This window comes from Pantherophis guttatus, chromosome 17, assembly GCF_059756535.1.
Source record: "Pantherophis guttatus breed Tessera chromosome 17, ASM5975653v1, whole genome shotgun sequence".
Classification (NCBI taxonomy): domain Eukaryota; kingdom Metazoa; phylum Chordata; class Lepidosauria; order Squamata; family Colubridae; genus Pantherophis; species Pantherophis guttatus.
The window spans coordinates 6,480,786-6,508,683 of NC_142079.1; the positions used below are offsets into that span (position 1 = coordinate 6,480,786).

The window sequence follows — 27,898 nt, forward strand, 5'->3', positions numbered from 1 at the left end:
ACATCACACCAAAAACTAATTACTAATGTCTATTATGATAATTATTCCCCAGACACAAAGGGACTTTGCACGAGTGGATTAATCTGGTCAGAAGTCAATGATTTCTCTCTAGATTGATACAGAAGATGTATTGGCACTCTTTTGGGTGGAATGAGAAGCACACACACACACACACATATACAAAAACACACACACACACAAGTTCAGGCATCATGTTGTGTGTTGCCGGCCCAGGATTCTGCACATGTCTGTCCAAAGCATTAAGACGCACTGGATCGGGTTTTAAGTGGGTGCTGTGATTCTTCCACATGAATAAAATCATGTGCTTTATTATTATTATTATTATTATTTTAATGCTGTTTTATAGCCCATCAAGTAATTTTCATTTGGCTAATTTACCCGACTGGACCGTCACTGTTCTGCTCCAAATGCAAATTGCCCCCTACCGCAATAGCAATAAATTTTGATTTTTGAGAAACGTAAACACCGAGCAACCCTCAAAGCTAGCCGCTTTATTTTAAAACAAATTGTTTTAAATCGGGGGCTCCCCGATTATGATCGTGCCTACCACCAAAGCGGGTTCAAAATAATGAAACACTCACCGACGCATCCTTAAATGTTCAGTGCCCTACCTAAAAGTGATGTAGAATTGCATTCACTAATTATATTGTAAATGTAAAAAAGATGTGGAGACTCTAGAAAGAGTGCAGAGAAGAGCAACAAAGATGATTAGGGGGCTGGAGGCTAAAACTTATGAAGAACGGTTGCAAGAACTGGGTATGTCTAGTTTGATAAAAAGAAGGACTAGGGGAGACAGGATAGCAGTCTTCCAATATCTCAGGGGCTGCCCCAAAGAAGAGGGAGTCAAGCTCTTCTCCAAAGCACCTAAAGGCAGGACAAGAAGCAATGGGTGGAAACTCATCAAGGAGAGAAGCAACCTAGAACTAAGGAGACATTTCCTGACAGTCAGAACAATTAATCAGTGGAACGATTTGCCTCCAGAAGTTGTGAATGCTCCAACACTGGAAGTCTTTAAGAAGATGTTGGATAACCACTTCTCTGAAGTGGTGTAGGGTTTCCTGCCTAAGCAGGGGGTTGGACTAGAAGACCTCCAAGGTCCCTTCCAACTCTGTTATTCTATATTCACTAAAGAGTTGAGATCCTTTAGGCTTCACCTTTGCCTAAACTCATCGGTAACACTGAGAAACATATTCATTGCCTTTCCAAAAGAAAATTCAAAATTTTTAGGCTGCGATTCCTAAAAGTCCTTTTTTTCCACTGATGTTCCCAGTCCAGATTGACCCTATTCCTTAAAAATCAGAATCTCCACCTGGCAGTTCTTAAATTTTATTATTAAATAATTTATTATTAAATAATTTAAATACTAAATTTTATTATTATATATTATTATTATTATTATTAAATCAAGACATACAATCAGGGCCCCACCCCTCTTCTTCTCATCATCCCCATGCCCAGTGTCAGACATGTCCCAATCTGATCCCTTAGGAAAGAAAGACCCTCGACTCCATTTGGTTGAAGGGAACGGTGATTTTATACTAAGAACTGCAGTAAAGTCAGGCTACAATCTGAGTTTCCCGCACTCAAAAGATACACCCCTCATCCCAGCCCCCCCCCGACCCCCCATGACCAGTCCGTCTTCAGCCAATTGGAACTCGCCTTTTCATCTTTTCTTCGGGGCTCAAACGAATTTGGCTACCTCCGTTCCGCCTCTAACAGACGTTTGCCTCTTCCCCCACCTCGCCTGGCTTGGCTGGGTTCCCCGCTTGGCAAGACGTACCCGCCGTGGATCCCGGGCACAAACAGAAGAGACTGCAGGTGCTTTGGCACGGCTCTGTACCCCTGGTCTGGCCCTGCTTGGCAAAAAAAACACCTTTGAGCCGATGGCTCCGAGTCTCTTCTAGCGTCAACCTGTAAAGGAGAGAGGCTCCTTTGGCCAAGGTTTTATCGAAAAGCATCGCGAGGCCTTCGTGCGCGAGGAAGAGAGTTGGGGAACATGGGTTTTGGGGCAGGGTTGGGTGCTGTCGATTCTGAAGATGTCCCGTGAAGCCTTGACTTCATCGGGATCTTCCAAGGATGTCTTTATGATTACCGTATTTTTCGGACTATAAGACGCACCGGTGTATAAGACGCACCCAGATTTTGAAGCGGTAAACAAGGGGAAAAAAAGTTTTTTGGCCTCCCCGGGCCCCAGGAGCAGTCTGCAGGCTTCCCAAGCCCTCTGCAGGCCCCGTTTTTGCGAAAAACGGGCCTCTTTTTGGCAAAAAAGGGACAAGCCTTGCGGAGTTTCGGGAAGCCAAAAATGGCTTGTATTCGGTGTATAAGACGCACCAACATTTCCACCCACTTTTAGGGGAGGAAAAAGTGCGTCTTATACTCCGAAAAGTATGGTAAATCTCTTTTGTTTAGCATCACGTAGAACGGGGGTGTCCACCTCAAGGCCCGGGGGCTGCCTGCGGGGTGCTTAGATGTAGCCCGTGGGGCCGCCCTGGAAGTAGTGAAGGACCAGCCCGTGACTGGCGCTCCCAAGCTCCGTTTTTGCTGGCAGAGGGTTGCAGGAGGCCACCGTGGCTGAAAACGGAGCTCGGGAGCCCGTTTTTGCTGGAAGAATGCTCGGGCCACCATAGGCGCCCCCAACATGAGTGACATCAAGTTGGCTACGCCTACCCGGGCCCCCTGAGGTCAAACACAACCTTAATGTGTTTGTGGCAGTTTGGCACTTTGAATCTCACCGGCTCAAAGTGAGCCTCAGCCTTCCGTCCTTCCGAGGTGGATAAAATGAGGACCCAGATTGTTGGGGGGAAGAGGCTGACTCTGTAAACTGCTTAGAAAGAGCTATAAAGCACTGTGAAGCGATATATAAATCTAAGTGCTATTGCTATTGTTTTTCCTTCCTTCCTTCCTTCCTTCCTTCCTTCCTTCCTTCCTTCCTTCCTTCCATCCATCCATCCATCCATCCATCCATCCGTCCATCGTACACAGTGGTTAAAATGCATCATTGCAGGCTAACTCTGCTGATTGCCAGCAGTTCGATCCTGACTGGCTCAAGGTTGACTCTATCCTTCCGAGATGGGTAAAATGGGGACACAGATTGTTGGGGGGCAAGAGGCTGACTCTGTAAACCGCTTAGAGAGGGCTGGAAAGCACTGTGAAGCGGTATATAAATCTAAGTGCTATTGCTATTGTTTTTCCTTCCTTCCTTCCTTCCTTCCTTCCTTCCTTCCTTCCTTCCTTCCTTCCTTCCTTCCTTCCATCCATCCATCCATCCATCCATCCATCGTACACAGTGGTTAAAATGCAGCATTGCAGGCTAACTCTGCTGATTGCCAGCAGTTCAATCCTGACCGGCTCCAGGTTGACTCAGCCTTCCATCCTTCTAAGGTGGGTCAAATGAGAACCCAGATTGTTGGGGGGGAAGAGGCTGACTCTGTAAACCACTTAGAGAGGGCTGGAAAGCACTGTGAAGTGGTATATAAATCTAAGTGCTATTGCTATTGTTTTTCCTTCCTTCCTTCCTTCCTTCCTTCCTTCCTTCCTTCCTTCCTTCCTTCCTTCCTTCCTTCCTTCCTTCCATCCATCCATCCATCCATCCATCGTACACAGTGGTTAAAATGCAGCATTGCAGGCTAACTCTGCTGATTGCCAGCAGTTCAATCCTGACCGGCTCCAGGTTGACTCAGCCTTCCATCCTTCTAAGGTGGGTCAAATGAGAACCCAGATTGTTGGGGGGGAAGAGGCTGACTCTGTAAACCGCTTAGAGAGGGCTGGAAAGCACTGTGAAGTGGTATATAAATCTAAGTGCTATTGCTATTGTTTTTCCTTCCTTCCTTCCTTCCTTCCTTCCTTCCTTCCTTCCTTCCTTCCTTCCTTCCTTCCTTCCTTCCTTTCTTCCTTCCATCCATCCATCCATCTATCCATCCATCCATCGTACACAGTGGTTAAAATGCAGCATTGCAGGCTAACTCTGCTGATTGCCAGCAGTTCAATCCTGACCGGCTCCAGGTTGACTCAGCCTTCCATCCTTCTAAGGTGGGTCAAATGAGAACCCAGATTGTTGGGGGGCAAGAGGCTGACTCTGTAAACCGCTTAGAAAGAGCTATAAAGCACTGTGAAGCGGTATATAAGTCTAAGTGCTATTACTAAGTGCTAATGCAGCCCTCAGGTTTGACACCCCTGACATAGACAAGGGCCCCCAACCCCCGGTCTGTTGACTGGCACCTGGCCGTGGCACGCCAAAAACTGGTCCACGCACACAAGCGAAGCCCCATCCGCGGGAGGCAGGCAGCACGCAAAACCACGCTCCCTCCGGTCCGTGGGAAAACCTCTCCCTTTTGGGTCCCTGGTACCCAAAGGGTTATTATGGGCCGCTGATGTAGAAGCAACCCACTCCTGAATGCAAAGCGGAGGGGGGGGGGGCATGCGCCCACACACACCTGCCAGTGGAAAAATCACCTTTGGAATAGCATAAAATGCAGGGTTTTTTTTTTTTTTTTTCTGCGGCAAGGAATTGCAAGACAGACTGGCTGGCTGGCTGTTTGTCAAAAAATTACATCATATCGGAGCAAACTGCTTTTAAATCAAGCATCCATTATTCATGCATATTAACTGTTTTCTTCTCCTTCCCTCCCGTTTCGTTTTTTTAAAAATCCACACTCCTCTCTCTCTCTCTCTCTCTCTCTCTCTCTCTCTCTCTCTCTCTCTCTCTCTCTCTCTCTCTCCTCATTTTTCACCTCATCATGTCTTTTCGCTTTCTCCTCCGCTTGTCCCTTCCTTCCTTTAGTCGGTTTTTCAGATTTTAGCTCTTCTGTAGATTTATTATCTGCTTTTTGCCGGGGTTATAGAGGCAGTGCTCAACTTAACAACTATTTGTTTAAAGACTGTTTGAAGTTACGCTGGCACTGAAAAAAGTGACTTGCAATCCGTCCTCGCACTTACGACTGCTGCAGCGTCCCGACCATGGTCACGTGATTAGAATTGGGGCATTTTATCAGTCAGCATGTATTTACGAGGGTCCTGGGGTCCCCTGGAATCACCATTTGTGACTTTCCCATCTGGCTTCCGGCAAGCAAAGTTTAACAGATTAACAGAGTTGGAAGGGACCTTGTAGGTCATCTAGTCCAACCCCCCGCCCAAGCAGGAGACCCTACTCCATTTCTGACAAATTGCAGTCCAGTCTCTTCTTGAAAGCCTCCAGTGATGAAGCTCCCACAACTTCTGAAGGCAACTTCTGTTCCATGGGTCGATTGTTCTCACTGTCAGAAAATTCCTCCTTATTTCCAGGTTGAATCTCTCCTTGGTCAGTTTCCATCCATTACTCCTTGTCTGGCCTTCAGGTGCTTTGGAAAATAGCTTGACCCTCTTCCTCCTCTCTGTGGCAGCCCCTCAAATACTGGAAGACTGCTATCCTGTCTCCCCTGGTCCTTCTCTTCCCTAGACTAGCCAGGCCCAGTTCCTGCAACCGTTCATCGTATGTTTTATCCTCCAGGCCTTTGATCATTTTAGATAGATTCAGATTAACGAAGTTGGAAGGGACCTTGGAGGTCTTCTAGTCCAACCCCCTATCCAAGCAGGAGACCCTACACCATTTCAGACAAATGGCTGTCCAGTCTCTTCTTGAAAGCCTCCAGTGATGAAGCTCCCACAACTTCTGAAGGCAACTTCTTTTCCATGGGTTGATTGTTCTCACTGTCAGAAAATTCCTCCTTATTTCCAGGTTGAATCTCTCCTTGTTCAGTTTCCATCCATTATTCCTTGTGTGGCCTTCGGGTGCTTTGGAAAATAGCTTGACCCTCTTCCTCCTCTCTGTGGCAGCCCCTCAAATATTGGACCACTGCTATCCTGTCTCCCCTGGTCCTTCTCTTCACTAGACTAGCCATGCCCAGTTCCTTCAACTGTTCATCGTATGTTTTAGTCTCCAGTCCCCTCATCATCCTGGTTGCTCTTCTCTGCACTCTTTCTAGAGTCTCAACATCTTTTTTTTTATAGTGTGGGGACCAAAACTGGATGCAGGACTCTAGGTGTGGTCTTACTAAGGCTTTACAGAGTGGCATGAGTACCTCCCTTGATCTTGATTTCATCCCTCTGTTAATGCAATTTAGGATGGCATTGGCTTTTTTGGCTGCCGACGGACAATGCTGGCTGATATTGAACTGGTCGTCCAATAGGAAAAGCCAGGTTTCATTTAATGACCATGTGATCCACTTAACAAACCCGGCATAAAAGATGGTAAAAATCAGATGCAACTCATTTAATTTAGCCTTGCATCCTCTAATCTCGGTTCGACCAGGGGAGAACTACCCAAAATGCATTTCCTACCCAGATTCTGGATAGATTTTGTTTTGATCATACTCCAGTTTTTTTTAAAAAAAAAAAATTCGCGCGATTTGGAATTACAGAGTTGGGCGGCAGGGGATGGATGTTCGGTTTCCAAATCTTTGCATCGGGGCTGATGTGGCTACAAAAAAAAAAAAAAAAGGCCATTTACAAAGTAATAACCCAATTCTTTATCCTTGCGCCCATTTCTCCGTCCCACCCTGCCTTACTTGCCCGAGGCTAAAGGTTCCCAGTGACCAACTTTTATCCTGGCGAAGAGGTGGCATTAGGCTAATGCATCGCCCAAGTGCCAGAGAAAGAGCCAAACCATGAATAATTGATCCCGCTCTCCCGTAGCCCAACGACGTCCCATTTGCTCAGCCTTATTAAAAGAGCGAGCGATTGGGGGGCGGGGGGGGGCCCGAGACAGTAAAGGCCGTTGAGGGATTTGTAACACGGGAAGAATCGCCCACGAAATGGATGCCGTTGTGTTGTGTTGTTCTCCGTCTCTCCCCGCGCCCCCCCTTCTCTTTATCTCCAAGGTCTTTAACTCAACGTCACGGTGAAGGCCGACTTAAGGCATTCGGGGATACGTTGAATTATTCATTGTAAAGCAGAAGGGGAGGGCATCAATCTGGGAGTCCAGAAATTTTGATTTCGAGAGCTTGGAAGTTGTTGGGTTTGGGAAGGTTGGCTTTGTTGGGCGTATCTGTTGGACAGAGATGGTCCCTGGCAAAAGGGCATAGTCTAGAGCCCCAGATTGATTGATTGATTGATTGATTGATTGATTGATTGATTTGTATCCCGCCTTTATTATTTTCACTGAAGGCAACACTTTCCTCCTCCTCTTTTCCCTACAACAACAACCCTGTGAGGCGAGTTAGATGTAGAGAAAGGGACTGGTCCGAGGTCACCCATTTCTCTCTCTGGGCACAATGAGAATATATCTGCTGAACAAAACTCCGCATTGGCGTCAGGAAGGGCATCCTGCCAGTAAACACTCAGATCCATTCAGTTGCCCAAGACTCCACACCCCGCAAGGAATTATGGGGTCGTTAAAAAAAAAAAAGATGATTCTCTTTTTATGATTCACCCGGCTGTTTTTTTTATTTATTTATTTTTTTAATTCAATCCAATGAATGTTCTGCCCAGTTCCAGCTCCTACGGATGAAAGATAAATGGCAGAAACTTAAAACCGAGCCAAAGAAATGAGGTGTGAAATCCAAGCTGCAGACAATCACGAGTCCATCCGTGGTCCTCGGCTGACCCTCCCAAATGTTTCTGTGCTGCTTCTTTCAGATTCTCCTCTACAACGTGGAAACGGGGCAGTGTGTAACGCAACTCGGCGGTCCTTTGGGTGACTTCACATGCCTCAATCTCCAGGACAGCCCCCCCCACATGCTGGTAGCTGGAAACAAAGTCAGAAGGTAAATCTAAGCCAGGGTGGGTTGCCTTTGGTGGGCTAACATTGTGGGGGCATATTTAAACTTGGGGCAGGGTGATAACACAGAGGCAATGAGTCCAAAAGCATTTGCTTCCTGATTTAGAGATGATTTAGTTATCCAGGCCCAAGTGAGTAGTAGGAAAATCAGTCCGTGAAAAAAACAAACAAACTTTATTCGAACGGCTGAGAATGACTCCATTCCCAACGTCGTTCAACTAAATTAAAGCAAATTCCTCCCAACACAAATTCCTCAGTCCTATCGCAAACCTTGGTCCAATTAGGCAAACTGCCAAAGGCCTTTCTTGGCAAACCTTCAGAAGTCACAGATACAAAAATAAGACGTAGACGAAGAAGAAGACGAAGCTACCAACGTTGTTTTCCGGCAAAGCCCAAATGCCGTTGCTGGTCTGTTTTAAGCCTTATGGGAGGGCCAATCATCTCTTGGCTCTCCTCCCGAGTTGTCCTCTTTGCTTGAGCTGCTCTTGCCTTCTGGCAGCTCTTCTCATGCGTACACTAGGAACAGGCTCCTCCTGTTCCTCTGCCTCTCTACTGTCAGCCTCTGGAGGCTCCGGAGTCCGCACCTCACTCCCCGATGGCCCTGACCCCATCTCTGCCTCCGACGCAGAGCCCTCATCCGGGCCTTCCCCAGCCTCCAGGACTGGCCCATGTCCTTCCTCAGCCTCATCGTTGTCCGACTCCACTGCCAGCTCCATTGGGTAACCTTCAGCATAAATGACGGCCTTACAATGTCTTCCCATGGAGTAAACCAAGTCTTTGAGTTCTGCAGCTGTTCTAATGTGAAACCAAGATTGAAGGATGGCTTCTATTAACTTGGTTTTATTGCTGGGTCGCTTCTGACTAACCAGTTTCTTTCGTCGGCTCCATAGATTTTTCAATTGGGTTAAGGTACTCTGGGCTCTTCCCAGGCCATTCCAGCAGTGGAATAGGATGATCTTGAAACTCCCAAAAAAAAAAAGTGGTGTTATTAGCCATCAAACCTCAAAAAATACACTTTTCCCAAAAGGTTTCCACAATCTTGGCCACTACTGTAAGGAAGAAGATGGGAAAACAAACTAAAACATGACTGGCAAAGCTAAGGACAAGAAGGCTATTCATCTGTCCAACCTGGAACCTGTTCAGGTGGACAACAGCCCTTTAAAAAAAAAATAAAAGTAAAAACTGGAGGGACCTCAGAACTGCCCCAATGTACGTTTTTGGCTGCGGTTTGGTGGGAAAACGAAGCCGTCTGGCTTCAGGAATTCCCCCCCCCCAGGGTAATTTTCCTTGGCTGGCTCTTCCAGGAAGTGAGGTTTTCCATGCCAGGCTCATTTTGTGACCGTCAGTAAAGAAGGGGGAGGCATATTTCGAGGACACTGCTGGGAGGGGACCAACTGCATCCACCGAAGATGGAAGAGGGGAGGAGACCGATGGGACTCTTAAAAAGAAAGGGAAACAGCAGCCAACCATTACCTAATGCATCAAGGATTAGATTAACAGAGTTGGAAGGGACCTTGTAGGTCATCTAGTCCAACCCCCCACCCAAGCAGGAGACCCTACACCCGTGATGGCAGCGCCCTCTCTGTGGGCACGTGAGCTGTCACCCCAGTTCAGCTCTGCCGTGCATACACGCACGCCTCCCGCCGGCCAGCTGGTCTTTGGGTCTCTGTGATGCATACGCTAGGGGTGGGGGCATATGCGGGAGGGGCCCCATTAATGCATGCACAGGGGGCAGGGCAAGTGCGGGGGGCCATGCGTGGGGGCGGGGGGCCATGCGTGCTTTGCATTTTGGGGATTCGTGCGCAGTTTGGGTGTACGTGCTTTGAGCCCCCGGTCCAGAAAAGGTTAGCCATCACTGTTGTAGTCCATCTAGTCCGACCACCACTACCCATCCACCACCCCCCGGCCAAAGTTGGCGCCAACCAGTTTCCCCCCCTGCTCTGAGAAATTCAGAATTCTCCATTCCTTCCCTTTCCCCAACCAATTCCGTGATGACCTGTGCACAGTCACTCATGCGCTCGTCACCTCCCGGATTGACTACTGCAATACTGTCTACATGGGGCTGCCCTTGAAGACCACCCGGAGGCTTCAGCTGGTGCAGAATACGGCTGCGCGGGTAGTGGTGGGAGTCTCCCGACACTCTCATGTTACACCCCTCCTGCGGGACCTGCATTGGCTACTGGTTGCCCTCCGGGTGAGATTCAAGGTGCTGGTAATCATCTATAAAGCCCTACATGGCTTAGGCCCGGGGTATTTGGCTGACCATCTGCGGCCAGCGACAGCTCCCCATCGCCCGGTGCGTTCTCACAGGGAGGGCCTCCTTGGGGTCCCGTCGGCCAGACAGTGTCGGCTGGCGACCCCCAGGGAGCAGGCCTTCTCTGTGGATGTGCCTACTCTCTCTTTTTTTTTTTTATTTATATGCCACCCTTCTCTGGAGACTCAGGTGGCTTACAAGGCATTAAGCAATAGCCTTCATACTTTTGTATATACCTGCTTAGTAGGGCTTTCGGCCTCCCCCCCCAAGCGGTGTTCTTTTTTATACAAAGTCAGCTTATTGCCCCCACAATCCGGGTCCTCATTTTACCTACCTCGGAAGGATGGAAGGCTGAGTCAACCTTGAGCCTGGTGAGATTTGAACTCGCAGTAATTGCAGGCAGCTGGAAGCTAAATACTATGTTTAACAGTAACATTAGTCTGCTGCGCCACTCAGGCTCTGTGGCGCCGTGACCTTCGCTCTTTCCGCTGTGACCTCAAAACATGGCTATTTGGCCTGGCCGGATTGGACTGAAGGGGTTTTTTAAAGGGGATTGTATTGGTTTTTTATATTTGAATAGTGAATTTTATGTGTTTTTTATCGTCGTGAGCCGCCCTGAGTCCTTTGGGAGAGAGGGCGGCATACAAGTTTAATAAAATAAAATGCCTGAGTGGCGTAGGAGGCTAATGCCTCCTACTAAGGCAGCATTTAACATCCAGCTGCCTGCAATTACTGCAAGTTCAATTCTCACCAGGCTCAAGGTTGACTCAGCCTTCCATCCTTTCTAAGGTGGGTAAAATGAGGACCCGGTTGTGGGGGCAATAAGCTGACTTTGTATAAAATATACAAAAGGATGAAGGCTAATTTTTTTTTTTTTTTAATTTGATTTTATATGCCGCCCTTCTCTGGAGACTCAGGGCGGCTTACAATGCGTTAAGCAATCGCCTTCATACTTTTGTATATTTTTTATACAAAGTCAGCTTGTTGTCCCCATAAACCGGGTCCTCAATTTACCCACCTTAGAAAGGATGGAAGGCTGAGTCAACCTTGAGCCTTGGAGAGATTCGAACCAGCAGAAATTGCAGGCAGCTGGTCTTAATAACAGGGTGCACTAAACCCCTGTACTATCAAGGCTTCTATACTATTGCTTAACACATTGTAAGCCGCCCTGAGTCTCCGGAGAAGGGCGGCAAATAAATAAATAAATAAATAAATAATTCCGTATCCGGGAGGAAGGAGCAGCCTGGAGCCGCCGACCCAGAGCCAGGAGAGAGGAGGCAGGTTGGGAAGACGTCGGAAAACAATTCGAAATGCGCGTCTCTTGTTTTTCCCTGGGCACCGGCGCCTGGAAGCCCGCTCTCCGCTAATGAAGCCACAAAGCCTCAGCCAGGGCTGGGGGAAATCTGAAGGCGAGGCTCATTAGCATACGTGGCGCCAGCGGGCAGCGAGCCAGGCCCCGCGTGCGGGCACCGTCAGGGATGGGGGGCTGGAAAGGCTTCTGCCGGTGCCCGGGAAGGACTTTTTGCCGAGCTTCTTCCTCCCTCGGAACCGGAGGAAGGGGGACGGGGGCTTTGTTGACTCCATCTGTGGATGTTCTGACAAACGACGGGCACCGGCGGAGGTGTTGGGAGAGGCCCAGCCCATCCGCGCGCCCTTCCTCCTTCCAACCTGTCAGATGGTTCCCGCGCGGCTGGAGACTTTTGTTGTCTTTCTTTCTTTTTCTTTTTTCTTTTTTCTCTTGCTCTAATTGTCGGAATAGAGTTATTCGCCGGCTCCCGTGGAGCCTTTTCATTAAAGGAGGCTAAAGGGAGGGCTTATTTTTGGATCAGAGCAGGAATGCTGAACAATGGAAGTCCTGGCACCGCCACTGCTCTCCTTGGTGGGCTCCAGTTCACAAGTTGTCTTTCTTTCTTTCTTTCTTTCTTTCTTTCTTTCTTTCTTTCTTTCTTTCTTTCTGTCTTTCTGTCTTTCTGTCTTTCTGTCTTCCTTCCTTCCTTTCTTTTTCTTTCTTTCTTCTTTTTCTTTTTTTCTTCCTTCCTTCTTTCCTTCTTCCTTCCTTTCTTTCTTTCTTTCTTCCTTCCTTCCTTCCTTCCTTCCTTCCTTCCTTCCTTCTTCCTTCCTTCCTTTCTTTCTTTCTTTCTTCCTTCCTTCCTTCCTTCCTTTCTCTCTCTCTCTCTCTCTCTCTCTCCCTCTCTTTCTTTCTTTCATCCTCCCTCTCTCCCTTCTTTCTTTCTCTCTCTCTTTCTTTTTCTCCCTCCCTCCCCTCTCTCCCTTATTTCTTTCTTTCCTTCCTTCCTTCCTTTTTTCTTTCTTTCTTTCTTTCTTTCTTTCTTTCTTTCTTTCTTTCTTTTCTTTCTCTCTCTCTCTCTCTTTCTTTCTTTTGTCCTCTCTCCCTCCCTTCTTTCTTTCTCTTTCTCTCTCTCTTTCTTTTTCTCCCTCCCTCCCCTCTCTCCCTTATTTCTTTCTTTCCTTCCTTCCTTCCTTCCTTCCTTCCTTCCTTTTTTCTTTCTTTTTTGCTTTCTCTCTCTCTCTTTCTTTCATCCTCCCTCTCTCCCTTCTTTCTTTCTCTTTCTCTTTCTCTTTCTCCCTCCCTCCCCTCTCTCCCTTATTTCTTTCCTTCCTTCCTTCCTTCCTTTTTTCTTTCTTTCTTTTTTGCTTTTTTGCTTTTTTGCTTTCTTGTTTTCTTTCTTCTCTTCCTCTCCTCCTCCTCCTCCTTTTCCTCTTCTTCCTCCTCCTTTCCTGTTCCTCTTCCTCTCCTCCTCCTTTTCTTCTTCCTTTTCCCCCTCCTCCTCCCCACCTCTTCTTCCTCCTCCCCCTCCTCCTCCTCCCTCAGCCAAAACCAAGTTATGGCTTAAGCCTTAATGCATCGCTTAAATCAAGACAAAGGGTAAGCAAGGTGATGTATTTCAGGTGTTATGGATTGCACCTTCCACCATTCCTCATCATTGGCCCTTCGGCCTGAAACTGGTGGAAATGGAAGACCAAAACATCTGCAGCACATCAGGTTGCCTATTCGTTGGGCATTTTATGTTTGGTGAAAGTTTAGAAAATGCATATTCAGGGTGGGTGGCAATTTCTCCTTCCTTCCTTCCTTCCTTCCTTCCTTCCTTCCTTCCTTCCCTCCCTCCCTCCCTCCCTCCCTCCCTCCCTCCCTCCCTCTCCAAAGCACCGGAGGGCAGGACAAGAAATAATGGTTGGAAACTAATCAAAGAGAGAAGCAACTTGGCATTAAGGAGAAACTTCCTAACAGTGAGGACAATTAACCAGTGGAACAGCTGGCCTTCAGAAATTCATTCTTTCTTTCTTTCTTTCTTTCTTTCTTTCTTTCTCTTTCTTCCTTTCCCTTCCTTCCTTCCTTCCTTCCTTCCTTCCTTCCTTCCTTCCTTCCTTCCTTCTTTCTTTCTTTCTTTCTTTCTTTCTTTCTTTCTTTCTTTCTCTCTCTCTCTCTCTCTCTCTCTCTCTCTCTCTCTCTCTCTCTCTCTTTCTTTCTTTCTTTCTTTCTTTCTTTCTTTCTTTCTCTCCCCCACCCCCATGTCTTGCCTGGCTGCTGGGTGTTAAGAGTCCAGCCCATGCAGGCTACAGAAGATTGGCCTCCCCATTTGCCTCCAGAGGGTAATTTACCAAGACACTTTCCATCAATCCTCACGCAGGATTGTTCTGCTCCCGACGGATCCCCATGAAATCATACATCGATTTCTCATTTTGATAAAGCCGACGCGATACTCCCAGCACAAGCTGTTGATTGGCTTTTCCTAACACCACCATCCTGGGCTGTGGGGGCCCCAAGAGGTTCAGAAGTTGTGAGTCAGATCGGCTTCGCTTCTGATCGTCTGGGCTCCCGTTTTAACGTTATGCAGTTATGTGGCGACGGCGGCTGGCTGTAGAAGGGAAGTAGACCTACTCCCAGAAGGATTGCTGATCCTTGAGAGAGCTACTGTATTTTTATAAAACGTTCTGGACTATAAGACGCACCTACCGTTTTTGGGGAGGAAAACAAGAAAAAAAAAAATCTGCCTCTGCCTCCCAGCAGTTGGCCTCCTTGCAGCAAACAGCAAATAGCCTGTTTCAGTTTCAGTACAGTCTGATTAGCACAAGGAAAAAAAAAATTCTGCTCCGAGCAATTTGCCTCCTTGCAGCAAACAGCCGAGGCCCGCGCGGCAATAGGCAATGGCAATCCCTGCAGCCTGAAACAACAGCTGATGGTCGGGAGGCCGATCCAACCGACAATCAGCTGCTTGTGCTAATCAGGCTGTGCTGAAGCTGAAACGGGCTGTTTGCTGCAAAGAGGTAAATTGCTGGGAGGCAGAGGCCAAAGGGTGGGGGCCGGTGGGTGGGCGGGGCTACATTCGGTGTATAAGATGCACCTAAATTTTCACCCTCTTTTTTGGGGGGGTGGGGAAGTTCGTCTTATACTCTGAAAAATACGGTAAGTGGAACTGCCATATCCAGATCCAGTTTACCTTTGTCACTGTGGAACCGCTCCAAGAAAGCCTCGCACGCCAGAAAATACCTCGTTGGTTCGGATGAAGGAGAATAACTAGATCGTCTGTTTGATGAGGGCCTCTAGACTTAACCCTGTAGTCTTTCCATCCGCAGGTAAACCCTCAAGTTACGACCATAGTTGAGCCCCAAATTTCCATCGCTAAGTGAGGCAGTGAGTTTTGCCCCCGTTTTACGACTTTCCTTACCATAGTTGTTAAATGAGTCACTGCCCTTGGTAAGTTAGTCACAAGGTTGTTAAGTGAATCGGGCTTCCCCCGTTGACTTGACCCGTCAGAAGGTCGCTAAAAGGGGATCGCGTGACCTCTGGACACTGCAGCCCGTCATAAATGTGAGTCGGTTGCCAAATGTGGCAGGAATAGTCATAAAACGTGGGACAAAACTCACCAAATTTCTCACTTAGCAACATAAATTGGAGCCCTCCGGAACGAGCTCTCCCCGGAGATACGGACAATTCCGGACTTATGTACTTTCCATCAGGCCCTCAAAACCTTTTTATTTCATTAAGTCGGGCTGGCCTAATCTCTCCAATTTTGTATTTTAATTTGGATTTTTAATGGGGGATTTTAACTGTCGGGCCAAATTGTTTAATTCACTTTTCAATTGTTTTTATATTTTGTATTGGATGTTTTTTACTTCTGGCTGTTCACCGCCCTGAGTCCTTCGGGAGAAGGGCGGTATATAAATTTAAATATTAAATTAAATTAAATTAAATTAAATTCTGGGCTCAAGTGTGGTCGTAAGTCCAAGACCACCCGTATTCAGTGGCGATCTGCATCCTCTTGTTGCAAAGAAATAGGACCAAAAGCTCAAACACCAGACAGTGTTTCTTCTCAGGGACTAGTAGATTGCCCTCCTATTTAAACATGCAGGATGGGCAGGTATAATCTCCCCATCCACCCCCTTAAATATTGACAGTCCCTTGTCTTGCTTTGTCAGGGTGATGGTGTACGACCTCCGCAGAAGTGAGCCTGTCTCCTCGCTTTGCGGCCATCAGTTGGGGGTCTCGGCGGTGCAGATGGACGACTGGAAGGTGGTCAGCGGCGGAGAGGAAGGGCTGGTCTGCGTGTGGGACCAGCGGATGGGCAACAAGCTCTGGGAAATGCACGCCAGGTGAGATCCTACCTGCTTTAACAGGATTAACAGAGTTGGAAGGGACCTTGGAGGTCATCTAGTCCAACCCCCCGCCCAAGCAGGAGACCCTACACCATTTCTGACAGATGGCAGTCCATTCTCTTCTTTTAAAGCTTCCAGGGATGAAGCTCCCACCACTTCTCCTCCTCCTCCTCCTCCTCCTCCTCCTCCTCCTCTCTTACTATTTTTCTTATTCCATTTCTTCCTGCTCCAGCTGCATTTCAGAAAGGATCCACTTGAGGGCGCTCAAAACTATTTTTCTGCTTTTAGAAATATAGTTTTCTGCTATCTTCTCTCCCTCTCTCTCTTTTTCTCTCTTTCTCTTTCTCTCTCTCTCTCTCTCTCTCTCATATCACAAGACAGACAGCCTTGTGTTCGCTTCGAGAGGCGTTATGGGACATCCTCCATGCCCTGGAGAGAGATGTTTTTTTTTTAAAAAAAATCAGTGGGGCTTTGAGATTTTCATACGTCGGTAGTCCTCAACTTACAACCACAATTGAGCCCAATTGCTAAGCGAGGCAGTTGCTAAGCAGTTTCTCTCCATTTTACAACCTTTTCTTGCCACCGTTGCTGAGTGAATCTCTTCGGCGGTTAAATTAGCAACCGTCAGTGATGGGGACAATTAACTAGTGGAACAGCTTGCCACCGGAAGTTGTGGCGCTCCGTGACTGGAGGTTTTTGAGAAGAGACTGGACAGTCACTTCTCTGGAATAGCATAGGTGTCAGGGTGCCAAGTAACACCCTCAACGAAATCAAACTCCAAGACTTGAGTTTCCTCAAAGTTCCATTTTATTAGAGATGTCATATTGGCGCATCTGGGAAAACCCGAATCTGAGAGCTTCGGGGTTTTCCTCCCCCAAAAGAAAGTTCAAGTCCCTTCCTCCTGCACCCACATGTCCATCACCTGAACCAATCAGGTACCCTCCGGAACAGAAGATGCCTCCTCAATCTTCTCAGCACAGCTGCAGGGAAGAGTGGCCTTGACTTTTTTGAAAGAATGTTATTTTGACTACCTATCATCTTCACTCCATACAACCCCCCCCCTCACATTTTCCCACAGTAGGATTTGTGGCAGGCCTGAAGGCTCAAAGGTGAAAAGATGGCTTCCAGGTCTGACAATAGGTTCTCCTGCTGGAGCAGAGGGCTGGACTAGAAGACCTCCAAGCTCTATTCTATTTTATTCTATTCTATTATGTTCTGTTCTATTCCAATTTTATATTGATATTATTCTACTCTACTCTACTCTACTCTACTCTACTCTACTCTACTCTACTCTACTCTACTCTACTCTACTCTACTCTTTCTTCATTCCATTCCATTCCATTCTCCTTCCTTCTTTCCATATTCTCTTCTCTTCTCTTCTCTTCTCTTCTCTTCTCTTCTCTTCTCTTCTCTTCTCTTCTCTTCTCTTCTCTTCTCTCTCTTCCCTTCCCTTCCCTTCCCTTCCCTTCCCTTCCCTTCCCTTCCCTTCCCTTCCCTTCCCTTCCCTTCCCTTCTCTTCCCTTCCCTTCCCTTCCCTTCCCTCCTCTCCTCTCCTCCCCTTCCATTCTATAATCTCCTCTCCTCCTATCCTATCCTATCCTATCCTATCCTATTCTATTCTATTCTATTCTATTCTATTCTATTCTATTCTATTCATTTTCAACTCTACTCTACTCCTTAATTCTAGTCTAGTCTAGTCTAGTCTATTTCTATTTCTATTTCTATTCCATTCTATTCTATTATTCTATTCTATTCTATTTCTAATTCCTATTCCTATTCCCTGATAGACTCTGCGTGTCCCTTTTTTTCCAGGCACCCAGTTCGCCACCTCCGCTTCAACTCCCACAGCCTCATCACGGCCAACGTCCCCAATGAAAAAACTCCCCGGGGCGCCAGCATCACGGACGACGACTTGACCGCTCACCGAAGGTGAGAGCTGGCCACTTTCCCATTGGTACTTTATCCATTTTCAAAAACGGGCCGAAAAAAGCCCCGAAAACAGGCTGAAAAAAGCCCTGAAAAGAGGCCCAAAAAAGCCCTGAAAACGGGCTGAAAAAAAGCCTCAAAAATGGGCCAAAAAGCCTCAAAAACAGGCCCAAAAAAGCCCTGAAAACGGGCCGAAAAAGCCTAAAAAATGGGCCCCCAAAGCCTCAAAAACAGGCCAAAAAAAGCCCTGAAAACAGGCCCAAAAAGCCACCAAAACCGAAAACAGGTCATGCGGAGCTCAAACATATGGCGGGTGGGTGGGGCTTCGGCAATATTCGGTCTCTAAGACTCACGGACATTTTCGCCCCCTTTTGGGAGAACAAAAAAGTGCCTCTTTTTTTTTTTTTTTTATAAAATAGTTTTTATTGAATATAAATATTAAAAAAGACATACATAACATATACACAACAAACATTTATACAACATATACACAAAAAGAGTGTAATTTCTTCTTAAGCATTTTTTCAGAGTGACGTTCTACAATTCTACTTATAAATATATTCCTTCACCTCTCTTTAATCTAATAATATTTTTTATTACATATATATGTATCAATCGGTAATATATCCCCTATATTTTTTGTATATTTCTATTTTTTAACCAATTATACCAATTATTCCATATTTTATAATAGTCTGATTCTTCTTTTTCTTGTAATTCTTTGGTTAACCTATCCATTTCAGCGCATTTTAAAATTTTCCCTTGCCTCTTATAGTCCGAAAAAATACGGTACTTTCTTTTCCCTTCTCTCTCTCACTGCTCCTCTCTCAACAGGCATCGAGGCGTCATCTACGCCTACGAGTTCTCCGTGGACCAGTTGGCGGCGGAGAGCGTCCTTCCCATCTGCCGCTCCTCTTACAACGAAACGATCGGCTACAACTACAATATCGGCCTCGTGGTCCCCTATGACAACATCTAGGCAGCATTGGGAAGAAGTTCTGTGTCTGTGGAGGCCCAAGAAGAAGGCCGTCTGTGGAACGTCTGTGGAGATTTTTCATCGTCCCAAGTCATGATTGTCCCAAAGGTCCTTTTTTTCCCCCAAGTGGCAGCTGGATTTTCTGGTTTTCTTTTCTTTTCTTCAAAAATGTTTCGCTTCTCATCCGAGAAGCTTTTTTGGATGAGAAGCGAAACGTCTTCAAGAAGGAGCCTTGGTAGTACAGTGGTTTAATGCACCCTGTTATTAACACAGCTGCCTGCAATTTCTGCAGGTTCGAATCTCACCAGGCTCAAGGTTGACTCAGCCTTCCATCCTTTCTAAGGTAGGTGAAATGAGGACCCAGATTGTGGGGGCAATAAGCTGACTTTGTATAAATATACAAAAGGATGAAGGCTATTGCTTAGCGCATTGTAAGCCGCCCTGAGTCTCCGGAGAAGGGCGGCATATAAATCAAATTAAAAAAAAGAAGAAGACGAAAGAAAATCCAGCGGCCCTTTGAAAAAAATCACCTTTGGGACAAGGGAAGACCCAACTTAGCTGGGCCGTGGAGAAGGGGAACCTCAAGGATGGAGATCCTGCAGAGCTCTTGGGGGAGGACTCGGGCTGGCCAAGCAGGCAGCAGCAGAAGGGGCCACATGGGGGTCTTTCAATACCTCTCATAACACCACTGTAGGAACGAAGAGATCAGGGGTGGGCTTCAAAAATTTCAGCAAGGGTTTCCAGGAATGCCCTAGTCCAGTGGTTCTCAACCTTCCTAATGCTGCGACCCTTTAATATAGTTCCTCATGTTGTGGTGACCCCCCCAACCATAAAATTATTCCTAAAATCATTGAAAATATGTTTTTTCCGATGGTCTTAGGTGATCCCTGTGAAAGGGTCATTCGACCCCCAAAGGGGTCCCGACCCACAGGTTGAGAACCACTGCCCTAGTCAGCCTCCTGCACCATGGCGGCGGCAGGTGTGTGTGTTTTTGCCCTCCCCAGACACCGGAGGCTTTCTTTGAGCCTCTGTGAGGGCGAAAATGGCCTCCCCAGGCACCAGAGGCCCTCTGGAGGCCGGAAACGGGCCTTCCCGAACTTCCGGAAGGCCCGTTTTTCACCCACCCCAAGCCTCCGCGCATGCCCTGCACTTAGCTACATCCAAAACGGGCCGCGTGGTGACTCCTGGGAGGGGAGGGGTGGGCGGGGCCAGCCAGAAGTGGGATTTGGGGGGTTCTCCAAACTGCACAAAATCTTAGCTAGAGATTCTCCCGAACCTCTGCGAATCCCCCAGCAGCCCACCCCTGAAGTCGGTCACCCTGATCGTAGAAGAGATGGTGGCCCACAGGACCCACGATAGATAGGCAAGAATCAGGAGGTAATCGCAAAGGCCGTAGCCCAAGATCCAGGAGGTAGTAACACTGGCTTTAGCCCACATGTGCAGAGTTCAGGCTGGTGGAACTGGGGGTGGGGAGTCCATTCCTTGCACCTGGTTCAACGCTGCTTTTCTGGAGGAGGCACCAACGCTACCTACAACATCTGGAGATCTACCGGCAACATCTGGAGAAGGTGTTGGACTTTGGGAGGCGTTCTTGTAAATAAAATCTCTTTATTAAGCAATGGTCTCGGGACGAGGGGGTTTGCGTGCTTGAAAAAATGGCTGTTTTATTGTCAGCGGCGCTTGTTTTTGAAACCCCAAATTGGGGAAAGATCCAGAGGCCGTCCTGCCACATGTTCCATGGCCATTCCACCCACAGGTAAGTCGAGCACACATGTGTACCATATTTTTCGGAGTATAAGACGCACCTACCTTTTTGGGTGAGGAAAAGAAGAAAAAGAAATCTGCCTCTGCCTCCCAGCAATTTTGCCTCGTTGCAGCAAAAAGCAAACAGCCTGCTTTATTTTCATTTGCGTTTTCAGCATAGCTTGATTAGCACAAGGGGGAAAAAAATCTGCTCCAGCAATTTACCTCTGCAGCAAGCAGGAGAGCCCTGCGCAGAACAGCTGAGAGCAAATCAGCTGAGAGTCGGGAAGCCAATCCAATCCACTTGTGCTAATCAGGATGTGCTGAAGCTGAAATGGGCTGTTTCTTCTTGCTGCAAGGAGGTAAACTGCTGGGAGGCAGAGGCCAAAGGGTGGGGGCCAGTGGGTGGGAGAGGCTACATTCAGTGTATAAGACACACCTAAATTTTCACCCCCTTTTAGGGGGGAAAAAGGTGCGTCTTATACTCCAAAAAATACTCTGTGTGTGTGTGTGTGTGTGTGTGTGTGTGTGTGTGTGTGTGTGTGTGTGTGTGTATATATATATATATATATATATATATATATATATATATATATATATATATATATAGAGAGAGAGAGAGAGAGAGAGAGAGAGAGAGAGAGAGAGAGAGAGAGAGGTCTTTGGTTATTCGGGTTTTCTCCCGCGTAAAATTGGAGGTTTCTTGGCAACGTTTCGACGAAGTCTCATTCGTCATCATGACGAATGAGACTTTGTCGAAACATTGCCAAGAAACCTCCAAGTTTACGCGGGAGAAAACCCGAATAACCAAAGACCTACATATAAACACCCGCGAAAACCTCAGAAAACATATATATATATATATATATATATATATATATATATATGTATGTATGTATGTATGTATATGTATATGTGTATGTGTATGTATATATATATATATATATATATATATATATATATATATATATATATATATATATATATATATAAAATATGCAAAAAATTAAAATGTCGGGTGTTTTCCGGCGTCATTGTAAATAAGTTGGTTAAAATGTTTAAAATTCTGGTTAAAATCCCAGCTTAAAATCTTCTAAAAATCCTTACAATGATGCGGGAAAACACCTGAGATTTTAATTTTTTGCATATGCACACCCACGAAAACTTAAGAAGACAAATATATATATAATATATGTATGTATGTATGTATGTATTTCTCTTTATCCAGGTTCTTCCTACGTAAACCAAGATTTTTCTGCAGCCCTAGTTCAGCGAAATCCCAATCCACTAGTTTCTAGGCTTTTTTTCCAGCTCCCTGCTGCCCATTGGGAGACTAAGGAGACCAAGATAGATTTATTTCGGATTTATAAGCCCTCATCAGTTAGCCACACCCTCATCGCACGTATCCTCCCTGTAAAGGTACAGTATTTGTTTTCGTAGCTGGATGTATATTATTGTGTGTACGAGCGAGGGCAGTGTTTTGCAAACTTGTCAGAGGTGAGGTGACTTCAACTCCCGAGTAATTCTGGGAGTTGAAAGCCCGTACCTCTTTAAAAAGTTGCCAAGTTTGGAAAAAGACTGCTCTAAGGATTTACCAGCTCTGGGCTGCAAAAACATGGCAGGCCACTAGAGGGCGCCAAAATAACGTTTAGCTGCCCTCTAGTGCAGGGGTGGGTAACTGTGGCCCTTTTACAACCTGTGGACTTCAACTCCCAGAATTCCTGTCTCAGGAATTCTGGGAGTTGAAGTCCACAGGTTGTAAAAGGGCCACAGTTGCCCACCCCTGCACTAGTGGCTTGCTCCTACTTTTGCAGCCCAGAACTCGTAACCTTAATATGGAGTACACACCTTAATGTATGGTAATATGTAGATGCAATAAACATATTACCATAGATTAGGGCAGGGCTGGGCAAATGTGGGCCCTTTTACAACCTGTGGACTTCAACTCCCAGAATTCCTGAGACAGCCAGGCTGTCTCAGGAATTCTGGGAGTTGAAGTCCACAGGTTGTAAAAGGGCCCACATTTGCCCAGCCCTAGATTAGGGAACATACCTATTACTGTGTGTATCTGTGTACATTAACACAAGATACATACAGTAATCTAGGCTAAGGGGGGGCCTTCTTCCTAATAGATCTTAGCCTATATTACTATGTGTCTGTCTCTTAATACAGACACACAGAGTAATTATAGGCTAAGATCTATTAGGAAGAAGCCCCCCCCCCTTAGCCTAGATTACTGTATGTCTATGTATGTATCTTGTGTTAATGTACACAGACACACACAGTAATAGGGGTATGTCCTAACATGGCAATGTCCCGGACACTCTGTGACTTGAATATAATTGAATGTGTGTGCGTGGGGTAGGTGCTTACGTTTTGGGTTGGTGGTTTTTTTTTTTTTTTTTTTTTTTTTTTTTTTTTTTTTTGCCGCCCAGCTTCTCATCCAAGAAGCTTCTTCAGTTCTGACTGAATGGTGGGGAATGGAAGGATTTATATTCTTTGCAGCCATCTTGGTCCTTAACACTCCGAAGGTCGGTCGTTAGCTCTCTCTCTCGAGAGTCGTTGAGGCCACTTGGGGGGGTTGATCTGTACCCTCGGAGGGGGGGGGTCACCTGAATCAGGGTGCAGATGGGTATGGGGCCTTCTTGGGACTGCCGAAAGGACCGTGTCAGAAAGAGGTGGTGGCATATCCCTCCCCCCCTCTGTTGAGAGAGAGCTGTTCGGTTTTAACACAGATGGCCTCTTTGCTCCGTCCCCCCCTTTCAAACTATTGTTCTCCTCTGTCCAGAATGTGGACGTTGCTGTCTTCAGAAGAGTGGCCTTCGTCTTTCAAATGCAGTGCCCTTTTTCCAAGAGGCCACTGGACTTCCTTTGTCTTCTTGAAAGACGTTTCACTTCTCATCCAAGAGGCTTCTTCAGTTGAAGCGATGAACTGAAGAAGCTGCTTGGATGAGAAGCGAAATGTCTTCAAGGAAAAACAAAGGAAGTCCAGTGGCCTCTTGGAAAAAGGACCTTTGGAAGAACCCCGACCTGGATGACTGAAAATCCCCATGGACAGATGGACTGCGGAATCTTGGCCCGATGGGTTTGTTCTCCTCTGTTGTGCCAAGCGTTGAGAACAAAACAACCACTTCACAAACGCATGACACGATGTAGGAGAACCAACCCATCACAACAAGATTCATCCTTCCAACACGAAAGTATACGGAAAACCCAATTTACATTTTATTCTCACCATCCACTGGAGCACAAACATGGGAGTCGTCAGAACTCTACGCTACTGGGCTGAAAGTTTATCTACCGTCAAAGAGGGAAAAGAAGAACTAAAACATCAAAGAACGCCTCAGAACCTGTGACTATCCCAACTGGGCCTTCATCAAATCCAGATAAAGATCCAGTAGGATCGTTTGCCCTCCATAAGAGACGAAGAGAACAACAGATGAAGCAACGACCATATGTTGCGGGAATATCTGAAAAGATCAGGAAGATTTTCAACCAACACAACACATGCACACTTTTCAGCCCAAGAATACACACAGTGTTTCTCAACCTTGATAACCTCACGATGTGTAGACTTCAGCTCCCAGAATTCCTCAACCAGCATGCTCACTTGGGAAATCTGGGAGTTGAAGTTCACCTGTCTTAAAAGTTGCCAAGGTTGAGAAACACTACACTAAGGCAGAAGTTTGTCCACCCCAAGGGGTAAAATATGCAGTATAATGCAGTGAGACGTGCAGATCTGTACATCGGAGAAACAAAACAACCACTTCACATTCGCATGGCACAACATGGGAGAACAAACCCACCAGGACAAGATTCAGCAGTCCATCTGCATTTGAAAGACAAGGTCGCTCTTTCGAAGACAGCAAAGTCCACATTCAGGACAGAGGGGAAGGCTGCCTTGAAAGGGGGGGGGGGCAAAGGCCATCTGTGTTAAAACTGAACAGCATGCTCTCAACAGAGGGGGAGGGATACGACACCACTTACCTACTGTCTCCGACACGGTCCTTTCGGCAGTCCCAAGAAGGCCCCATATCCATTTGCACCCTGATTCAGATGACCCCGAGGGTACAGATAAACACCCAAATGGCCTCAATGACCCTCAAGAGAGCTAACGACTTACCTTCAGAGTGTTAAGGACCAGATGACTGCAAAGAATATAAATCGTTCCATTCCCCACCATTCAGTCAGAACTGAAGAAGCTTCTTGGATGAGAAGTGAAACATTGGGGGCTTATATATATAATATATATATATAATATATATAATATGTATATATATAATATATATATAATATGTGCGTGTGTGTGTGTGTGTATATATATATATATATGTTTTTTTCTTCTGGCCAGGTTTTCCCTACGTAGCCAAGGTTTTTTTTGTAGCTCCAGCTCAAAAAAACATACACACATACACACACAGATTTGTTAGCAGTATGTGTGTATGTAATGTGTGTATTACATACACACATACACACACAGATTTGTTAGCATAATTAGTTCATTCCAGGAACAGACAAATTATGCCCATCTGTGTGTGTGTGTGTGTATATATATATATATATATATATACACATATGCATATTAGCATATTTTAGTACATAAATAGAACTACATAAATGCTAATATGTGCATAGAAGAATGTCTATATATAATTACCACTTAAAAGCTAGTATGGGTAATCCTTGACTTAAAACAGTTCATTTAGTGACCGTTGGAAGTGATAACATCACTGAACGGCGAATGTTAAACGTGATCGTTTTCCGCATTTACGATTGCAACATCTCCATGGCATGTGATTAAAATTCAGAAGCTTGGCAATTGACTCATATGGGTCAATTACCAAGCTTCTGAATATGATGGTTTCAGTGTCCTGGAATTATGTGATCACATTTAGTGACCTGATCAGCAAAGTCAACGGGGAAGCCAGCTTCAATTAACAACCGTGTTACTAACTCAACAACTGCAGTGATTCGCTTAACAAAGGTTGCAAGAAAAAGTTGTAAAAAAGTTGTGAGCCAAACTCACAAAATGCCTCGCTTAGGAACAATTGGACTCCATTGTGGTCATTAAGTCAAGGACTACCTGTAATATATATATAGCCATTCGTCCCAAAAGCTGACTTACTGTGGGCAGTGATGGCACCCCCTTCTGACTGGGGGTGTTTGGGGGGCTTATCTCAGCCCAGAAAGCTAGAAGTAAAACACAACTGCACAAACGTAGCAAGCACTACAGCGTTGCATCAGAACTGAGGTCCTTTTACTGGAGGCCAGAAGAGTTGAGTCTTCAACCCAAGATGGGAATCCATCCATGTGGCTGGTCTGAACTTCGTGGCTCCGTGGCAGCTGCTCCATCAGACACGTTGGCCCTCCCACCCAACCAAACAAGCCCCTGGCCATCTCCTCCAAAGCCTCCCCACCACCCGGTTGTAGCTACTCCGCCGCCGTCAGTAGCAGAGCGCCATGGGTTCCAGCGTGAGGAAGCGAACGTGCATCTTGGTCTCTATGTCGATGCCTTCCCATATCTGGCATTGAAAGGGGGATTAAAAAAAACCCAGAGTTAATAGAGGAGAAGACAACCCTGCAATCTTAAGTCGTACTTCAAGAAGGCGCAAATGTTGCATTCCAGAACTCAACTCACAGTTGCCTTGGCCTTAGATCTTTCCCCCCCAAAAAATAGCTGGGGGAAAGAGGAATTCACTTCAAAGGTGATACATGTACTTCCCTACCTTCACTTGAGATGGTCAGAAGGTTCACAGCAGAAGACTTTGGGCACCTCAAACAGGACCTTCACTTGGTCCTGTTTGAGGTGCCCAAAGTCTTTTGCTGTGAACCTTTTGCCCATCTCCTATAAGGAGGACTCTTCTCCATTTTCCTTTGCACGATTGACTTAACCCTACCCACCCTTGTGGGGACGCGGTGGCTCAGTGGCTAAGACACTCAGCTTGTTGATCAAAAGGTCAACAGTTCTGTGCTTTGAATCCCGAGTGCCGCGTAACGGGGTGAGCTCCCGTGACTTGTCCCAGCTTCTGCCAACCTAGCAGTTCGAAAGCAGGTAAAAAATGCAAGTAGAAAAATAGGAACCCCCTTTGGTGGGAAGGGAACAGCGTTCCGTGCGCCTTTGGCGTTGAGTCATGCCGGCCACATCATCACGGAGACGTCTTGGGACAGCGCTGGCTCTTCGGCTTTGAAACGGAGATGAGCACCGCCCCCTAGAGTCGGGAACGACTAGCACATATGTGCGAGGGGAACCTTTACCTTTAGCTTTACCCACCCTTGTAAAGTTTGTAGGTAGAAAAACTATCCGTATAGCAATTTTTGCAAAATACCATGTTTCCCTGAAAGTAAGACTTTGTCTTAGTATTTTTTTTGAACCCTGAAATACGCTTGGCCTTATTTTCAGGGAGGTCTTATTATTTTGGGGCGCGTGGAGCAAAACGGGGCTCCTCTTGCCATCTTACCTGATTTCCAGCTCTGTCTCCCTAACTCTAACCAGAGGAAATGGCGGGGACCAGCTGTGCATGTGTTTAAATATTTTCGGGGAGGGTTTATTTTCAGGGGGGGCTTATTTTATTGCATGCGCTCAAAAGCCTGATTGGGCTTATTATCCGGGGATGTCTTATTTTTGAGGAAACACAGAAGTTAACTGATGTTTGAAGAACTCCCAGTCCACTTCTCCCCTACGCTGATTATTTGGGAGACGTGTTGAAAAACCATTACTGGAGATTATTTCTGTGAATTTGAAAATGAATATTTTTTAAAAATTGCAGGTGGGTTTGCTTGGCAGAGCTGAGTAGAGCATACGGTCCTACGGGCCAGCCTCCTCTTTCTATGCAAGCCGATAAAAATGCAAATATATATATATATATAAATGATTGACTCGCCTTCAGGAAATCATCAAATGTGATCCCTTCGTAGACTTGGTCCGGCTCCTAAAATTAGGAAGGAAAAGAGATTCATTTCAGGAAGGGAAAATCAAAAGGAAATAATCAGGAGAAGTCGAAAAGGAAATACACCCTAACGTTCAGGAAATTCCCAAAGATGGAATTGGAATTAAAACCAGGGATATCTGTGTTAAGTCTGACCCCAAGGGATATAAATGAAAAGCATAATAAGGTGATCGCTGACAGCGGCAAGAATCACATTGGAAAGAAAACCATATGTATAGGACAAGGGTCTCCAAACATGGCGACTTTAAGACTTGTGGACTTTTGCTCCCAGAATTCCCCAGCCAGCACTGCTGTCTGGGGAATTCTGGGAGCTGAAGTCCACAAGTCTTAAAGTCGCCATGTTTGGAGACTAAAATGAAAGAATATACAGCAGTGGAAAAACTGAGCAGATATATTTACAGCAGAACTCTAACCAAATTCACACAGGGGTGATTTATTTATCTGCAACATATCACATCATACGTAGTAAAGCAAACTAAAATGCGGTTTATATTGAAAAAGAAACAGTGTATAATAGTCAAAAATGATGCAAACAGAAACGTCCAAAGTATAAAAATATTTAACTAAATCAGTTGAATGGCTGGAGAAAAAAGGGAGGGGGTATAGAAAGCAAAAGGGGCTACCAGAATGCCCATTTTATAATAGTTTTGAAATCTTTTTTT

At 46.1% G+C, this 27,898-nt stretch overlaps 2 protein-coding genes across 3 annotated transcripts in view; one reads left to right on the plus strand and one right to left on the minus strand.

The window, feature by feature from the left end:
- The window catches only part of FBXW8 (F-box and WD repeat domain containing 8), a 68,586-nt gene extending 48,425 nt beyond the window's left edge, over window positions 1-20,161 (plus strand). For both annotated transcript variants that reach the window (XM_060683768.2, XM_060683769.2), the window contains 4 exons: window positions 7,633-7,760; window positions 15,468-15,641; window positions 17,457-17,573; window positions 18,405-20,161. In XM_060683768.2, coding sequence (XP_060539751.2) covers window positions 7,633-7,760; window positions 15,468-15,641; window positions 17,457-17,573; window positions 18,405-18,549 — 564 coding nt within the window. In that variant the 3' untranslated portion in view covers window positions 18,550-20,161. The remainder of the gene's footprint in view (window positions 1-7,632; window positions 7,761-15,467; window positions 15,642-17,456; window positions 17,574-18,404) is intronic.
- A 5,363-nt stretch (window positions 20,162-25,524) lies between these two features.
- Window positions 25,525-27,898, minus strand: part of TESC (tescalcin) — a 35,876-nt gene continuing 33,502 nt past the window's right edge. The window contains exons 7-8 of the mRNA XM_034405956.3: window positions 27,171-27,218; window positions 25,525-25,811 (exon numbers count right to left, since the gene is read on the minus strand). Coding sequence (XP_034261847.2) covers window positions 25,734-25,811; window positions 27,171-27,218 — 126 coding nt within the window. The 3' untranslated portion in view covers window positions 25,525-25,733. The remainder of the gene's footprint in view (window positions 25,812-27,170; window positions 27,219-27,898) is intronic.